The following is a 17,308-nucleotide window of genomic DNA, read 5'->3' on the forward strand; positions in this document are numbered from 1 at the left end:
TGAGATGCAGCTGTGGAACTCAGCCCTTGTTTTACAGGGCCAGTTTATTTGGGTTTTCTTTTACCCACTACAGACTTTAAAGATCTGTGAATTCCAGTCCTGCCAGGGGCTATTTTTTCTCCTGTAGGTGAGCTAAGTGCAGGTGTTTGTTCTCCTTTGAACTCCCAGTGAATTTGTGAGCTGCTTCTGGTGCCTCTGGAGAGACAAGGGTGAAACGGGGCTGTCTGTTCCCTTCCAACCCAAACCATTCTGTGTTCCTATGTGCATCTTCCTGGGAGTAAAACAAACTGCTGAGCTGGAGCAGGCAGCCAGGAGCTGTTTTCTCTCTGAGATTTGTGCTGGGTGGGCAGCCAGCAGCATTTTGAGCCTTGTCTTGAAGCAGGGAGGGAAGAAACATCCCAAATTTGAGTGCCAACACTTGATTCTTGCTGAAGACCCCTGGTGCTGTGTTGGTAGCCCAAAAGTGCTTTCAGCGAGGTGAGAATCCAGGCCAGTGTTGGTGTTGTTGCTTGCTAGAGGAGGAGTGGGAAGTGCCTGAAAGCTCTGAGTTGGGTTGTTAATGAGGCAGCTCATGAGTAGATGCTGGAAAATTACAAGTAGCACTTTGGAGCAATGGCTGTGCCCGCAAAAAAAAAAGCTTTAATAAAGCTGAGGCTTTTTCTCTGGAGCACCCGTGCCCTGGGGTCAGGCAGCAAGAATCCTCTCAGCCTTTTTCCCTGGAAGAAGCAGCACAAGGGTCGCTCCTGGAAGCTCCAGCTCCTACTTGAGCCATGGGAGTGGTCATCTTGGCATGTCCAACTGCTTTTCTGGGCCTGGGGGAGAGGCTGGGGGAGAAGGGGCTGCAGACCGTGAGCTGCTGGGGAGTTCAGCAAAGCACTGCAAGGTGCTTTTCTCAATGGTCCCCTCGAAATTAACTGCTCATAAAGCAGGACAGAAAGTCGAAGAAAATGGGATTTGATGCCTCTTGGGGTCAGGGCTTTACAAAGTGTTCCCGGAGCTTAATTGCTCCTGTGTCAAGTTCTGGACTCTTAATTCTAGTCTTGGCAAAGCGCTGGATTTGAAGCACGTGCCTGTAGCCCGTGCTGGCAGCCCTTTCCCTGCTGTGTCCAGTGTGTCATTTGGGTGCTGAGCCACCCTCCCTGTGCTGGGGTGGGGTGGATGGAGCCCTGGAGCTGTGGTGGGATGAGGCTCTGCTCCCACTGCCCCCACTCTCCTCTCAGTGCCTGGCACACAGTGAGAGCTGTCATTTTCCTGCACTTTCCATGCTCACCGAGGTGTGCTCAGGCTGCAAAAAGGGCCATTCAGATGGAAACGCCGTGTCCAGAAAGCACATTTCTAATTGTCTCCTGGCAGATAAAAGCCATCTTTCTGTCTTGCATCTGTTCACATGAGAACCTGCGCCATGCCCAGGCTCTGGCTCCATTCCCCTCGCCAGCTGGCAAAACCAGAACTGCTGTTGTGTGGGAGAGAAAGGAAACTGCTTGTGGAAACAGCCAGAAGTGGCCAGTTCCATGTGATCCTTCCTGATGCATGGAGAGGCTGTGAATTGATCAGCTGTGCACCGGTGGGGAGGAATCTTCAGCCTTTAACAGAGCATCAGGTGCTCCTGGTACTCAAGATCAAACTGGCCTTGGACACTCCCATGGATGGGGCAGCCACAGCTTCTCTGGGCAGCCTCTGCCAGGGCCTCACCACCCTCACAGGGAGCATTTCTTCTTTTTTTTGGAGCTGCTGAGGCAGCTGAGACAGCAGGAGAACAGCTCATCTGTCCCAGGGTCTGCCCAGGCACCACCAGCACGTGAGTGCTCAGCTTCTGCTGCTCCCTGCAGGAATCCCAGTACTGATTTCTCCTTTCCTGGGAAGTTCCTTCATATTTGCTGAATCTGCGACCAGAAAGAAGTGTTTGTTCTGGCACTGTCCTGTGCATCTCCAGGTCTTGGAAATAAGTAAATAAATTACTGAACCTACCCCCTGGATGGGCAGGGATGTGTCATAGAAGATCAGTGATGGACCAGAGAAACAGTCCAGGTGCACCTTGCAAAACAAATGAAACTTTTTTTGGAAATTGCTTGGAAATCCTCATTTCCACTGAATGTTCATTCCAGCAGGGGGAAGAGCTGGGAGCAGAGGGCAGCTCTCTCAGTAGGATGTTCATTTTGTGGGCTTAGATTTGCACTTGTTGGTTGTGATGTGGTTGTCACAGACCCTTGGGAGCTGCTCAGGCCTGGCTCTGGCACCTTTCATCCCTGGATAACATCCCAGGGCCTGCTGGGCTCTTGCAGCCATGGAGAAGATGAGGGAGCAGTGAGGACAGGATCCCTGCTCTGCTCTCAGCCTTGCTGATGGCAGCAGATGTGGGCAGACAAGATGCAATTAAATACAATATAGAATATTGGCCCAGGCTACCAGGAGATGCCCACGAGATCCATTTTGTGCTGGACTTCTCAGCACCAGGAGTGATAACGCGGAAAGAAATGTTGGGCTAATTTGGAAATAGGTCAATGGGATGTAAAGATAACCCCGCAGTCATCTGACTCCAGAGTGCCTGCAGCACCATGCCCAGGGAGGGGACAGTCCCCTGGCTGATTGAAGTACCTCTGAGAGGAAAATAGCAGGACAAGAAGCTGCTGGAGATTTATTCTGGAGTAGGCACAGCTGGTGGAGGCAGCTGGCGGAGAGGCGAGCTCGGCATCCACTTGGATCGGAGCCGCTCCGGCTGCTCCCTCCCAGAGAGGAGCCAGGGCTCAGCCCGGCCTCTGGTCTGGGATCTGGGATGGGATGAGCCCCTGGATCACCACCCATGGCTGATCTGGGAGGAGAGCTTTCCCCAGGGCCTGGGCTGGGGTGGTTTCCACAGCAGGTCCCTGGGCTGTGCTGGCGGCGAAGGCGGCGTTTGCGCTCATCAATTTTATTTGCGTAATTTCAAGCGCCATTAATAGTACATGGCACAAGGAAAAATCAGGGAAATTGCACTCCAACCATGAGTGAAATTGGGTTTAGTAGAAAATTAGTTGACTTAACTGGCAAATGATGAAAGCCTGAATAAAGAATGTTTAAATAAGGAGGAATAAAAAAAAAAAAAATTCTCCCCCCCACCCCCATCTCAGAGGTGCAGGCTGGATTTGCATGAGCAGAATATTAAAATCAGTGGTTATAAAGTGTTTAGGGAGGATAAGGGGGCTAAATGAAGAGATGTTCTGCTCAAAGCCACTGCTCCTGCTCTCAGAGCTATTCCAGCCACGTAGCCATGGCACAGGGAGTATAAATGGATGTGGCAAGTCCTGAGCACCTGGAGAGGGGATGTGTGGCAGATTGCGGTGCTGATGGGAGCTGGGAGAGTCAGACCTGCTCTTGCCAACTGGTGGGAACTTTTTTGGAGGCTTCAGTGTGAGTTACACTAATTGCTGCCTCCTGCAGCCCCTCGTCAAGCTTGGTTAGGGCTTCCTTAAATTACAGATTATTTTGTAGTGCAGTGGCCTGCGTGACACGTACCAGCTAGAGGATGGTGTGTGCTGCAAGCACAGTGTAATGGTTTGGGGATTTTTAGTTAAATACAAGGTTTATGGATTGGTTCCACCACAGTGCAGGTTGGTGTAAATCACTGTTTGTCTGATGGCTGAGGAAAAAAGCAGCACTGTGTGAGCAAATGTGTTGTTTAGAATTCCATCTCTACAAAATCCTGGCTTAAAAATTCCCCTCCAGCCTTCCTGGGAGGTTGAGTCTCTTTGGTGCCCTATTTATTGTACCGAGGTGGCTGTGGGAGGTGAGAGCCTTTCTATTCCTGCCATCTTCCCAATCAGTCCTGTCGTGTAAAATTGTGCATAAAAGTGACAAAACTGCAACCTGTTCTTCCTGCGGCATCCCCGGCCAGGCTGCCCTGAGCTGATGCTGAGATTCCTTGTGACAAGAGCAATGAAGCAGCTGCAAAAGCAGCTCTTTATCTTAAACTGAAATTCTCTGGTTTTTTTCCTGGCTGATGCCAGCGAGGTTGTTCCACATTTGCACATTTTCTGCAGCCCTTGTCATGGTCAGGAGCTTGGGGTGACCCTTCACCGGTGTCAGGTTGGGCTGGGGCTGGAAGAAGGATCTCGGTGCTCAGTGCTCAAGGACTTGGAACCACATCAGAATCATAGAAAAGTCTGACTTCAGAGGGACCTTTTAAAGGTCTTCTTGTCCAAACCCCACCAGATCAGGTTCAGAAGAGGAGTGAGGTGTGGCCAGGAGCCAACCAAGAGCCCTGTATTGTGTTTCTTATGGCAAACAAATTTCTGCCTCTGTGTGGCCCTTTCTGATGTTAGTGAGAGACTGGAGAGCAAGTACTTGTGATAACTGTGTCCCTTGACTTTGCCTGGATGGGAAAGCCATTGATTTCCTCTGGAAGCAGCCCTGGGATTGATAGGTGAAATGCTGAAGGGCTCTGCAAGGGGTGAGGACTTATGGAAGGGCTCCTCAGAGGATGGACCCTGGGGTCGTGGGTCCAGCTGAGGAACAGATAAACCCCAGGCAGGGCTGGAAAGGGAATTCTCAGGTTCAGGGGGGAAAATGCAGAGAAATTAAGAGAACCTGTAAGAGAGGTCACAGAGAAAGGAAGAGCCAAAGCCTGGAAGCGTAAAACCTGACCTTAAAGAAGAGAAAATACCTGCAGGCATGGCGGGGATAAATTCCCATCTCCAAATAGGGGTTCAGAGCAAGTGAAGAGCCCAGAAGAAAACAAAGACAGGCGTCCTGGCAGGCAGGAGCTAAGGGTGATATTTCACAGTGTCTGAGCTCAAACTTGTGAAATAAAACAGGAATTCCTCAGCCTTGTTGGAAGGACTGAGAACGAAACGGGACAACTGCGTGGTGGGAGTGAGACAGCCTGGGTGGACCAAATCAGCTCAGCAGTTTGGTTTTTCATGAGGATGCTGTTGCTTTTTGGGTGTGAGGGGAGTTATGAGGATGAAGAATTATCATCTTTAGGAGGAAAAACAAAATACAAGAGCATTTAAACCGCAGAGTGAATCAGCCTCTGAGCAAACTGGCACTGGGAAATCACAAGTACAAGCAACATGGATTTTTGAGAAACCTGCTGAAGATGGAAGGTGTCACAGGGTGGTTTTTTTTCTGAGAAGGAGGAAACATGGTCCAGACAAGCAGATGGGCTGTCAGGCTGACATCAGTGGTACACTTGGTGGAACAGCTTTGGAGAGAGGGATTCATCAGTTCACAGAGGCAATTGGAAATGGAAGGAGACACACCACAGGTTTCCCAGCCCTGTATCTTGCTGAATTAATCACATCTCACCCTGGCAGCGAGGTAACTGATGGTCTTGATAAAGAGATTGCAGTCAGTGGAGTTTATTTGGATTTTCATAATGCATTTTATCCACTGGAGGAGGGAAGAGGGGCTGTGTGGCTCTTTGTAAGGAACTGCCTGGAACCCCCCTGAGTGAGACCCGGGGCCCAGCTCCCCCTGTTTTATGGAATTATTTCATAAATGGGACCAAAAGTGAGAAATATGAATGAAATGTGGCCAACATCCAAGGACAGGCATTGCCAGCAGAGTCAAGGAGAAGCTGAGAGTGCTCTGGGATGTGGTGGGTAAGGACTGGAATAAGAGAAACATTCCAGGGTGTGCCGAGAGGGATGTGGAGCTGGGAACAGGGAGCTTTGGGCTCAGCTGGGAGCCTTGCAGGCAGAGAGGAAAGGAAAGATGTGGCTTTACAAGTCTCACTGGTGTGACTGCAATGAAAGCAAACGAAATCTGGCGTCTTCAACAAGAGAGGTCCAAAGGAGGGTGTGTGGTGGCTGGTGAGCCCTGGCTGGGCCTCACACTCCATATGGGAGGAGCAGGAACTCAGCTGGAGCAGGTGCAAACACGGGGTGGGACCAGGACTCTCCAGATCTTTGGCCTGGGAAATCAAAACTGGGGTGAGGAGAACAATCTGCCTCCCTCTCCATCAAAGAGGAGCTGTTTGATGGCTCCTGCTCAGTGCCCAGCAGGGAGAGGAGGGTTTGTGCTGCAGGGCTTTGGTGCTGCTGGGGGCTGATCCCTCCTGCTTCTCCCAGTCACTTAGGGGTGCCTCCAGGACGGGGGAACTGCCCCTTGACCAGTCCTCTGCCTTTTGACCTGGTTTACACCGACTACCACGGCCTCCAGCAGATGAAGCAGCACATGGGGCTCTCCTTTAAGAAATACAGGTAAGCAAAGTCACTGCCTGCTCTTGTTCTCCATTTCATTAATTAGCAAGCAAAGACTAATGCTAATGACGCATCTGAGGAGGCAGACCCTTTGATTTTAAGTTTGATTTTTGCCTGGCTGGTGCCTTGTTGTGTCCCCTGCTGCCACGGCACGAGGCATTCTGAGCCTCACATATTTAGGATAAAACCTCATTAAAAGAGAGAAAGTCAATTGAGGAAAGACCAAACCCTGTACGTACCTGCAACGTGTGCTTCCACTCCATTCTTGCAGCCAGTGGTGTGCACAGCATGGAGGGCAGTGTGAGCCTTGGGAATTTGTAAGGAGCCCTGTCCCTAGCTCCTTGAGCATCAAGAAAAATGTCATCATCCCCTGGTACATCACCAGCCAGGAAAATCTGCGATTTAATTTAGTGCTGATAGACCTGCTATTTATTACATTTTTTCCCATCTCTTCCACTATCCTACACAATTTTATTAGAGAGAAAAATGACAAGCTGCGTTATTGCTTTTATTATAAATGCATTTGCTCTTGCATTCGGCTTGTTTTGTTCTTCCCTTGCTTGTTGTTCCTCTTCTCTCCTCAGCCTCGTGCTGGTAGTGCCTGCCTCAGCATTCCCAGGATATTGGGAAAGGCATTAATAAGCCTTTGGGGGAGGTTCATCATTCTCAGGAGCTGAGGGTCCTGCAAAGGGAAATTGTCCTGTCAGGCAGCGTTGGGAAGGGCTCCTTGGGGTGCTGCTGCACCCTCTGCTCGGGGTGCAGAGGAGGGCCAGGGTTCCTGGGGACAGCAGGGGGCTCAGGCAGTGTCTGCTCCGCAGGTGCCGTGTGCGGGTCATCGACACGTTTGGCACGGAGCCCGCCTACAACCACGAGGAGTACGCCACTCTGCGCGGCTTCCGCACCAACTGGGGCTACTGGAACCTGCAGCCCACACAGTTCATGACCATGTTCCGTAAGTGCTGCTGCCTGGGGGGGCTGCCCACTGACGCCTGAGGTTTGAGCTTTCTTGTATTTCAGGTTCTGTGGTGCCCAGGGCTCAGCTCTGAGCTCACAGTCAGTGTCACTCAGCTCTGCACAGAGCAGGGACACAAAACAAATCCTTCTCCTGCTGCACACCAAGGACAACTTCCAGCCCAAAAGCACAAACAAGGGTGGGCTGGAGGGAGGAACAAGAAGGATGGGACCTCACAACCTCGAGCTGGAATTGGACAATTAAACCCCAAAATGCAAATGGACCAAAACTTACAGAAGTGTGAGACCTCATGACTGGTCATCTCTTTTGTGACCATTTTGGGCCCACTTTGGGTGTAGCCCTGGTCAGGCTCTTGTCCTGCCCAAGGTGTTTCCTAAAGGCCTTTCAATAAACACCTACTTTATTCACCAGCTCTGCCCAGTCTCTGTTTCAGATCAGCCTTCCCAAGGCATCACTAGAACAGAGGCTAGACAGTTAAAATGATAAAGTGGGTATTTATTAAAGGCCTTCAATAGATACACCTTGGGCAGTGCAAAAGCCTCACAGAGGCTACACCCAAGGTGGGCAAAAGTCACAAGTTCTTGAGGCAGATGTAAGTTTGGTCTATTCAGGGCTTAATTTTCCAATTACAGCTTCAGGTAATGAAGCCACATTGCCCCACTTTGCTCACCCCCAATTCGATTTTGTTTGTACCTTTTGGGGCCTGAGGCAGTGATTGTGACCTTGGTTCTGAAGCCTGGAAGAATTGTTTTGTCTGACCAAAATGTGAAGAGAAATTACTAGCCCTCTATATGGAGTTCAGAGTTATACACTAATGCAGTGCAGGGCCTGAAAAACATAAAAGCTAATAACTAAAGGCATCAGAGTGGTTCTGGGGCTCTGAGATCCTCCTTGAGGTGATGCTTGGGCAGTGTTGTCCTCCCTGGCTCTGCTTCCCCCTGCCTGCAAGCAGCTCCTGCTGGGCCACCTCTTGGGCTCCAGAATGATCCAGGGAGAGACACCAGGCTCCTTCCACTGGTCCAGCACAGTCAGGGCACAGCCAGCAGCTTCCAGCTGGGCTGGTGGTGGTGGCACTGCCTGGTTTGCTTTCAGCTGTGATTCTGAAGGTGAGAGCAGCTCAGTGATGGGGATTTGCCTGTGGCATGGATGGGAGAAGTCCATGTCTGAAAGGAGCCCAGTGTCCCTTTGGCTGCTGGGTGACTCCAGCATTGCTTTTTCCTGGCTGGATAAAGCCCCTCTGGCAGCCTCAAACACCCCTCACTGTGTGGGGTGAGCTGCTCAGCTGGGTTCTGAAGCCTGGATTTCATCAGCTGCTTGGATAGGGATTCCAGCTCCATTTCCCTCCACGCTCCAGCAAGGCTCTGGAGCTGGGCTCACCTCAGGCTGTATCCCCAGCCCTGGGGACATCCCAAAAAACATCAGTCCAGCCACGTGTCTCCTTCCCTTGGTGCCCACAGCTCACACCCCTGACAACTCCTTCATGGGCTTCGTGTCAGAGGAGCTCAACCAGACCGAGAAGCAGCTCATCAAGGCCAACAAAGTGAGCAGCATGGCCGTGGTGTATGGCAAGGAGGCCAGCATCTGGAAGGTGAGTGTCCTCGGGCTGCTGGGGACAGGCAGCAGGGGTAGGCACAGGCAGCCTCTGGCTCTTCTTCCCCCGAGCTGTGGAGATGCAGATCTGGCTGTGTTTGTGGAGGATCATCCCTGTCCCAGTCCTGGGGGAGGGATGTGGCACATCCAGAGCCTCCAGCAAACAGGGAGAGGCTCGTGGGATGCCATTCCCTGCTCCTTGCTCTGGGGGATGCTTCCTCCCAGCAGGCTCTGAGGCTGAGGATTTCATATCGATGATTTGGATGTAATTAATTATAATGATTGCCACTAATTAATTGCAGTGATTGCTGCATTATGATAGGGGTAGTTTGTGTCTGCTTTCAAGCACCCTGTGAAAAGGGGTCGTGCTCCCCGAGCCTGGAACACCTAAGGGAGAGGGGTGGGTCACTGCATGGCGACAGCCCCTCCAGCCCCCACAGCATCCCCCTGCACCTCCAGATGTGTGTGCTCCCCCCTTCTGATCCAGAGCTGGCAGGCTGCTTTTCCTTCCAGAGCTGTAAAAAAGGAGCTAATTCTCATTGTCTGTTGATTTATTTCTATTTTTCCCTCTGTGCACCGCCTGGGGCTGCTCCAGTTGCAGGTACTGTACCACACCAGCTGCTGCTGGGCTTTGCCTCTACACCTCTTCTCGGGAGAGAAAAGGTTTTTGTCAGAGTCGACTTTGCCTTGACGTGGGCTTGGTCCTCTGGAGCCGCTGGGATTGATGTGGGTGGATGCAGTGGGGGCTGTACCTCCTCCCCCTCCCAGCTTTCCTGATTAGCAGCTGCTAATTAGCAGGGATGCTTGTGCTGAGCCAGGATCCAGCCACAACATCTCCTCTTTACTGGTGTTTGTGGGTTTTCCAGCACTCCCCAGGTCTGAGAGCAAATACCCCCCTGCCTCTGCCTGGCTCAGGGGCTCCCTAAAAGCCTTACTGAAAGCCCCTAAATCTTATTTTAGGAGAACTGCGACATACTGTCTTATTTTTCTACCATTCCCTTGCCCTTTCTCATCCAGAAGTTTCCTCGGAGCTTAGTTAAGGTAATTTGGGGAAGGCACTAAAGAGAGTTAAAACCCCAGAATGGACATTTCCCTCCACCCCGGGTTGCTACAGGCATTTTCTGGTTTGAGTCAGAACTCACAAACAACATCAGTTTTCCCCAAACTGCAAATTTGAGGTCATTTATTCCTGGGTGAAGAGGTCGGGGCTGGGCCTTGCTGGCTCCTTGAGGCCAGGCTGCCTGGCCTTTGCTTCCCATCTTGTATCACTCCATGGTACATAAAAAGGGAATAGAAGTATATTTTTTGGGTTTTTTTTTTTTTGGGGGGGGGGGGGCTGGTTTCTTATTTTGAGTGATTTTGAAGTCTAGAAAGGCAAAAACCACCTCCATCTTCTGGAGCCAGGTACTTATTTACAAGCCTTGGACCAAACACCCTCGCCAGAGCAGAAGGTTTTTGACATTTAGAAACATTTCATTAAACCTCCCTTCCCTTTATTTCTCATTTCTTACCCCTCTGAACTTCTTGCCTCTGGCTCACCATAGGAGCTGAGGTTTTAATAAGCTGGGGAAGCCTTAGAGCCTTGGAGAATTCCAGGGATCCATGGCTGAGGGCAGAAATACAGCACTTGAGGAGGCTTTAAGGCAACACAGAGAGTTTTCTCAAATTCCCATTTATAACCCCTTATTCCCCCTGGTCTTAGCTCTTTTGGGGTTGTTGCAGCACCGGAAAATCCAGCATCCAAAGGATGGGCCCTTTGTGGTTTTTTCAAGCAAAAAAAAAAAAAAAATCTGCAGTAGAGAAATTCTTAAAATGAAAGGCTGCTTTGGAGCAAAAGGAGGGAAGCCTCCAAGAGAAGAAAATTGATGACCCTCTTCATTTTCCAACTAGTGAAACAGGATTTAATTCTGCATAAGAAAATCCTAGGAACTTGTTCCTTGGAATAAGAGGGAATTAGGAAGCTCTGGTCTTTGCAGACTTCCTTCTGAACCCTCTGAAGCCTTTAATTCAGCGGATCCAGAGTGGAAGTTGCCCTTGGAGGGGATGGGGAAGGCAGGAACTTGGTCAGAGTGATGGATCCTGCAGCTATTCAGGCTCTCCAGGAGCCTGGGGCGGTCCAGGATGTGTTTCCAAGGAATGAGGAGGAGCAGATGGGGATTTTGCATTGCTGTGGGTCTGCCTGAAGCACGGCAGTTTGAGAGTTATCCCCCCCCATAACCATGTGGAGGGGAGGTCAGACCCCATTCCTTGGTGTAGTTCACATGTCTGCCTTCCTCCCCAGGGCAAGGAGAAGTTCCTGGCCATCCTCAACAAGTACATGGAGATCCATGGCACGGTTTATTACGAGACACAGAGGCCACCCGAGGTGCCGGCGTTTGTGAAGAACCACGGGCTGCTGCCCCAGCACGAGTTCCAGCAGCTGCTGAGGAAGGCAAAGGTGGGTGAGGACACCCCAGGACCCGGCTCCTGCCAGGCTTGCAGGCACTCCCAGCTGGGATAATTAACCATGAGCCTCTCAGCCGGGATAATTAGGCAGGAACGGAGCAGAGCACATTTCAGATCAAGATGTGTCTGATGATTTTTTTCCTTCTGTCCACAGGCAGAAGGCAAAGTTTCCTCATTAACTCACTTATTGCTGAGTGGGGTGGGGTGGGGTTTTTTTTCACCTTATAGCTGTGATAAAAAGAAACTTGGAGACTCTGGGAGTGTGTGGGTGTGGGCACATCCCTGTCGCCTTCAGCTGGTGCCTGGGGGAAAATATTCCTGATTTACCAGCCCAATCAGCTTTGGCAAAAAGGCCAAAGTGATGGTTGTAAGCACCATGGAGGAACTTGCAGCCCCTGGACACTCCATGGCTGTGCTTGATGGAAAGGGGGGAATTTTGAGCCCAGCTTGTTGAACACCGTTAGAGGCTCAGCATTCAGGAGCAGAGCAGCAGAGAGGGGATGCCAGTGGGTTTATCTGGGAGTTTTCCCTGGGGGAAAATCCCTCAGCAGCTCTGTGTTTCTGCCTTGCAGCTCTTCATTGGCTTTGGGTTCCCCTACGAGGGCCCGGCGCCGCTGGAAGCCATCGCCAACGGCTGCGTGTTCCTGCAGGCTCGCTTCAACCCTCCCCACAGCTCCCTCAACCACGAGTTCTTCCGTGGCAAGCCCACGTCCAGAGAGGTAAAGTGTGCTGTGGGGGCTCCTTGGAGCCCTTTGGGGCTTGGGCCAGCCTGGGGAAGAGCAGCTGCTATGCTGAGCTTACTTGATGTTAATCACAATTTCCTCCGTGGATGTCTGCAGATGGAGTCCCCCACTGGGGGATTGGCATTGGGTGAAAGGGGGGCTCTGCTGCAGGTTTAGGGTTTCTGAGGAGAAAGTTGTGCAGGAGCCTTCTGCAGACCCCCAGCTCCTTCCCCCCAGATCCACAGGTCCCCCACACCCTGCTCCCAACCCAGGGTGATGCTCTGCTGCTCATCCCTTGGTCCCCCCAGAGGGACAGCAGGACCTGCACAGTGTGGCAGGGCTATGAAATCCCTCCCAGGCTTGCCCATTGCTGGGAATTCAATCTAAGTAGAGCAGGAACTCTTTAAAAGTTAAAGGCTTGAGAAAATTGCCTCTTTTATTATTAATAAAGTGGATAATGCAGTGCAAGGCTCCCTGGCCGAGCAGGGAGTGAGCTGGGGGGGCTGTGCAGCTGGACTGGACTGTCCTGCCCCCCCTGACTGCCCCATGCACCCCCTGAATTGGGTGTTAACACCCATGCACCCCCAAATTACGTGTTAGCACCCATGCACCTCCTGAATGAGGTGTTAGAGCCCATTCGGGTGGGGCTGGGGCTGTACTTCGGCCTGGAGCCTGGGGCGAGGGCTGTGAAATGCCTCAGGGTGTTTATGTGCCGGAGGGAAAGGAGATTATCAGTCTGCCGGGAAAGAAATGAGGAAGGACAGCAGCGAGGAGGATAAACCACACAGCTCTTCTCCTCCTGCTGGCAGGGGTTCAGGCCCCTCTGCGATGTTTTTGGTGCCCCCAAAACACCTCCTCTGCTCAGCAACCTCTCCCTTCCCTTCCCAGAGGAGATCAGGGCTGAAAAGGTGCTGAAAAGGGCTGACACAAAAGAGGTAGATCGAAGATTTTTGATTTTTGATCCCCAAAAATCACCTGGGTGGGCAGCCCGGGGAAAAGCAAGGATGTCAGTACCTGCGGAGTGCTAGTGTATGGGCAGCCTGTGGCATCAGGGTGATGCAGCTTCCAGCACTGCTCTCTCCCAGTGCCAGACTTTCCCAGCCTTCAGTGGCAGTGACTTTTCTCCCTGCCTTGTTTCTAGAGCTGGCAAACCTGGCAGATGCAGGGTCTTCACACAACTTTCCTGCTTTTGGTGTGTTTTTACCATCCAGACCCATAGAATGGCTGAGGTCTGAATCGTTCCTGTGTTACAGAGATGGAGATATTCCAGGCTGCAAAATGAATTCAGTGTTGTTGGGAATGGGGCATCCCAGCCCAGTGGGAATCATAGCACACCATCCTGAGGCCGGGGAGCAGCTGGATTCAGAGGAAACCTTCTTCCAGCACTCCCTGTTGCAGTGGGTTAAACCCCACTGTGTCAGTGAGGCTGCTGCTCCTCTCTGCCATCCAGCTGTGAAGGAAGCAGCAGCCATTCCAGCAGGGATGGCACAGTCCAGCTGGCACTGCTGTGTTTCAGGTGTCCTCCCAACACCCATATGCTGAAGACTTCATTGGGAAGCCCCACGTGTGGACTGTTGACTACAACAACTCCGAGGAGTTTGAAGCTGCCATCAAAACCATCATGAGGACACAGGTACAGCTCGAGGAGCAGTTTTGGGGTGACCTCCCTGCTGCTGGGTTTGGACAAGCAGCAGCAGATGCTGGAGCCTGGCTGTCCTTTTCAGACATCAATTTCTTTTCCTTTCTCCTTTGGATTTTTCCAAAATCCAAAGCACATGGGGCACACGTGCTCCCACCTTGCTTTGGCACTGAGCATTGTAGGTGTTTCCCCAGGGCAGAGCTGTGCCTTTGAGGGATCCTTTGGGAATCCTGTGGGTAGCAAGGGGAGGCTGAGATAAGGTTTGGGAGCAGGAGGCTGAGGTTGCTGGAGGTGTAGAGCAGTTCTGGGAACCGGTGTGATGACAAAGATCACACCCAAAGAACCCTCTGCACCTGCCTTTCCCCCATTTCACTGATCATTACCTTTGGATGGAACGAATCGATGGGAATAACTTCAGGAGTTGCCTCTGTGAGGGATGTAAGGAAGGGGAGAAGCCCAGGGAAGGCAGCACTCCTGCTGTGCCCACTCTGGAAACGCTCCCTCATGAATATTTACCTCCCACCCTGTGGCAGAAGCCTTTCAAGTTGTCCAAATTATTAAAGTCAATTTTCCTGGAGGGGAGGAAAGTGCTGATAGCCATTTTGCTGGCAATTTGCTTCACCAGGGATGAGCCATCCTCTCTCGAGGACAGGGATGTGCTGTGGAACCCAGGCTCAGGGTTCACGGTGTTGGGTTCTTTCTGGTCAGACAAGGCTCATCCTTGCTTTTCCCTGCATCACAAGGTGCAGAGGTGGGTGCCTGTGGCAATGTGGGGACCTGATTCAGGTAACTGTGGCCGTGCCATCACCCTGGGTCTCACCTCCTCGAGGGTGATCACTGCAGCTCTTCACCTCACGCTCATTTTCTCTGCGAGTTTGTAAAGACTGATCAAACCCGACTTAGGAAAACAGTTGTTTTGCACATTCATTCCCGTATCTCGGTTGGAATTAAATTAAAAATAATGCCATCCCTGCTGCTGTGCTGCCAGGCCAGCTGTCAGAGCCTGACCCTCCACCATCTGGGCTGGAGACAGCCCTGGAGTGAAGGAATTGCTGTGGGCGGAATGCCGGGAGCTGTTTTGGGAGAGAGAAGGAAATTTTCTTTTTTTTTGTTTCCAGAAGAGAAGGAAAAAAAATAGTGAAGCCTGGTGCTGCTGTGCTGTTAAAATAATTAAAGAATGGTGAGATTGAGATGGAGGAAAGGGCTCTGCTGGTTCCTGGGCAGCTGTGTTTTGCTGCTGCAGTGTTGACTGGATGTGCACCAGATCATTTAGGTGCTTAATGGTCTGGTTAAAAATTAAAGAGCTAAAAAGTATTTTAGGGAAGGGTTTGGTGGCACGATGGGCACTGGGCAGGGGGAGTTGGTGTCCAGAACTGGGCACTCACTGGAGTGTGCTGCTGCTGTGCCCATCCCTGCTGTGCCCCAAACCAAGCTCCTGTCTCAGCTCTTCTCCTCATTCCCACTCTGGGATAAGGACCCCCACTCTGTAGTGCCCTCCCACAAAACATCCCAGCCTCTGGAATTACCATTAGCAGCTGGAAGTCCTAAATTTGCCTCAAATGAACAACTCCAGTCACTGAGGCCTCATTTGCATGGTGACACGAGGTCGCTCTGGAGAGGAGGGATTCCTTCCCACCAAGGAGTTAATCCACAACTCACCTCTCTGGGGTTTTACAGGCATTGTATAAATCCTCACAGAGCAGAGCAGGGAGTGAGTGTGAATAACTTACAGGAGCCTCTTTTTTTCCCCTCCCACACCTTTTTATCTTTTAAATAGCAATGTCTGCCTTATTAGAGATGCTGTCAAGGCAATTAAGCCTAAAAATTGACCTACCTTACAGGTTTAAAAGCCTTATTATGGGCTTTAGCTCCAGGAGTCCACGGGTATCTTGTCTTTAAAATACTGTTTGTTACAGCAGGAATTGAAAACAAGGGCAGCAGCAGAAAGATGGTAGCTGGGCAATTTAGTGTTCCTGTTCCCAGCCAGTAACTGGAGTTTGGAGAAATTATTTTACTGACTCCTTTTTTCCCCCCCTTGAAGGCAAAATGGGGTGTTCTGTTATTGGAATATCTAATAAATTTGTCTGTGTTTCAGAATAACCACCATCAATTTATTTTTTTTTCTGTCAAAACATTTCATTTCAGAATTACTGGAATGAAATACTATGGTTTTGTTTCCCATCTGCCTGCCTTTGTTTGGAAATACCCTGCCAATTTATTGAAAGGAATGCTGGATCTGAAATGATGCATTTCCCTTTGCTTCACCAACTCAGACAGATTGAACCTGAAACACAACATTTTCCCCCTCCCTGATGGGTGAAAACATTGGAAATTGAAAACTGCCCTGAAATTGATTTTATATAGGGATTTTTTTTTGTTGTCCTCTGACCGAAAATTACATATCCCACAGATGTTTTGCATCTTCTAGGCCAGAACTCAGTAAGGCATTTTTGAGGATATGGGCTCTTGTGGGAAACCTGCCTCTGCCATCAGGTGGAAGCTGTGCTGGGGACCAGGGATGCTGGGAGCCTGTCTGGGAATTCGGGAACTGGTTCCTGAACCTGGCAGTAATTCTGGTGTGGCTGAGCTGACAGCAAGCTTGTTCTGCTTTGGTCCCAGGGGGATTTGCTGATTCTCAGCAATATTTTAGTGTCACTGCAGCAGCCCAGTTTCTCCTGCTGACCCCCAAGGCTGCAGCTCGGGGCAAGCTGTGCCATCCCACAGCTCCTGCTGGGCTGGCAGAGCTGCCCAGGCACAGGGTTGCTGCTGGCTTTGTGCAAAGCAGAGCAGTTGGGATGCAGCAGGCATCCCTCCCAACCTAGTTCTGCCTGAAATAAACTTCTCCTTTCTGCAGGCAGAGCTGAATCATGCCTGGGATGTGGCTTGGGTTTGCAATCTGTGGTTTTTTCCCCCAAGAACAGCCCTGATGCTGCCATCCCTCATCCTTTTGAAGGTGACACTCATTCCAGGTCACCATCCAGCTGTTGGGCAAGGTTTTTGGCAGGCTGTGTCTCTGCCATTCATCTCACTTGGAGCAGTTCTGGGTTTCCCTAATGGTTTGCATCCCTGACCTATTTATAGGGGAAATCAAAACCAGGGAAGCACCAAACCTCTCTGTCCCAGAGATCAAACCTCAGCACAGGGACAGGGGGCAGAGAGACAAGTGGTGTCCCCCTGGGAAAGGTGATGCTGGAGGCTTGTCCCAGTGATGGATTTCATCTGTTACCCTGGGCTTAGAGGCTGGAGAAGGAGAGAGGTTTGCAAGCATCACCATTTTCTGGGCCTTCAGCTTTTCCCATTGTCAAAACCAGTCCTCACACAAGCAATTTAATAGACCCAATATTCTGGTGTAGTGAAGGGAGAAGGCTTCATTATATTAAAGTCAAACATACAGGACTATAATGGAAAATTATACATTTCAGACTATGCCTGAAAGAGCGGCACATTAAACATCACAGTGAAAATAGCTGGTTAAAATGTTCCAGCCTGCTGTTACGTGCCAGCACAGAATTGCATTATTTTCCTACTTATTCGTCTGATGACGTTCAGATATTTTTCTGCCTCGCTTTCTTTTCCTTTTGAATGAAGGACACTTCATACTCCCTTCCAGCTGGAGACTCTAAACCCAGGCCTGTGGTGGTGGCATCCCCATGGGACACCAGTGACTCCCTGCTTGGCTGATGGGCAGAGCACTGGGGCTGGGGAGCTCTGCCTCTGTGCTCCCCACCTGAGGAAAGGATGGCAAGGCCCATCTCACCAA

The 17,308-nt window shown here is 50.9% G+C and overlaps 1 protein-coding gene across 2 annotated transcripts in view; it reads left to right on the forward strand.

Moving 5' to 3' along the window:
* MGAT5B (alpha-1,6-mannosylglycoprotein 6-beta-N-acetylglucosaminyltransferase B) overlaps window positions 1-17,308 on the forward strand; it is a 67,187-nt gene that overhangs the window by 45,481 nt on the left and 4,398 nt on the right. Inside the window, exons 9-14 of one of the 2 annotated variants that reach the window (XM_066332074.1) lie at window positions 6,048-6,179; window positions 6,998-7,131; window positions 8,610-8,746; window positions 11,024-11,179; window positions 11,760-11,906; window positions 13,426-13,542. In XM_066332074.1, coding sequence (XP_066188171.1) covers window positions 6,048-6,179; window positions 6,998-7,131; window positions 8,610-8,746; window positions 11,024-11,179; window positions 11,760-11,906; window positions 13,426-13,542 — 823 coding nt within the window. The remainder of the gene's footprint in view (window positions 1-6,047; window positions 6,180-6,997; window positions 7,132-8,609; window positions 8,747-11,023; window positions 11,180-11,759; window positions 11,907-13,425; window positions 13,543-17,308) is intronic. The other variant, XM_066332075.1, reaches the window with a different exon arrangement.

The sequence above is a fragment of the Sylvia atricapilla genome, chromosome 18 (assembly GCF_009819655.1).
Source record: "Sylvia atricapilla isolate bSylAtr1 chromosome 18, bSylAtr1.pri, whole genome shotgun sequence".
Taxonomy (NCBI): Eukaryota; Metazoa; Chordata; class Aves; order Passeriformes; family Sylviidae; genus Sylvia; species Sylvia atricapilla.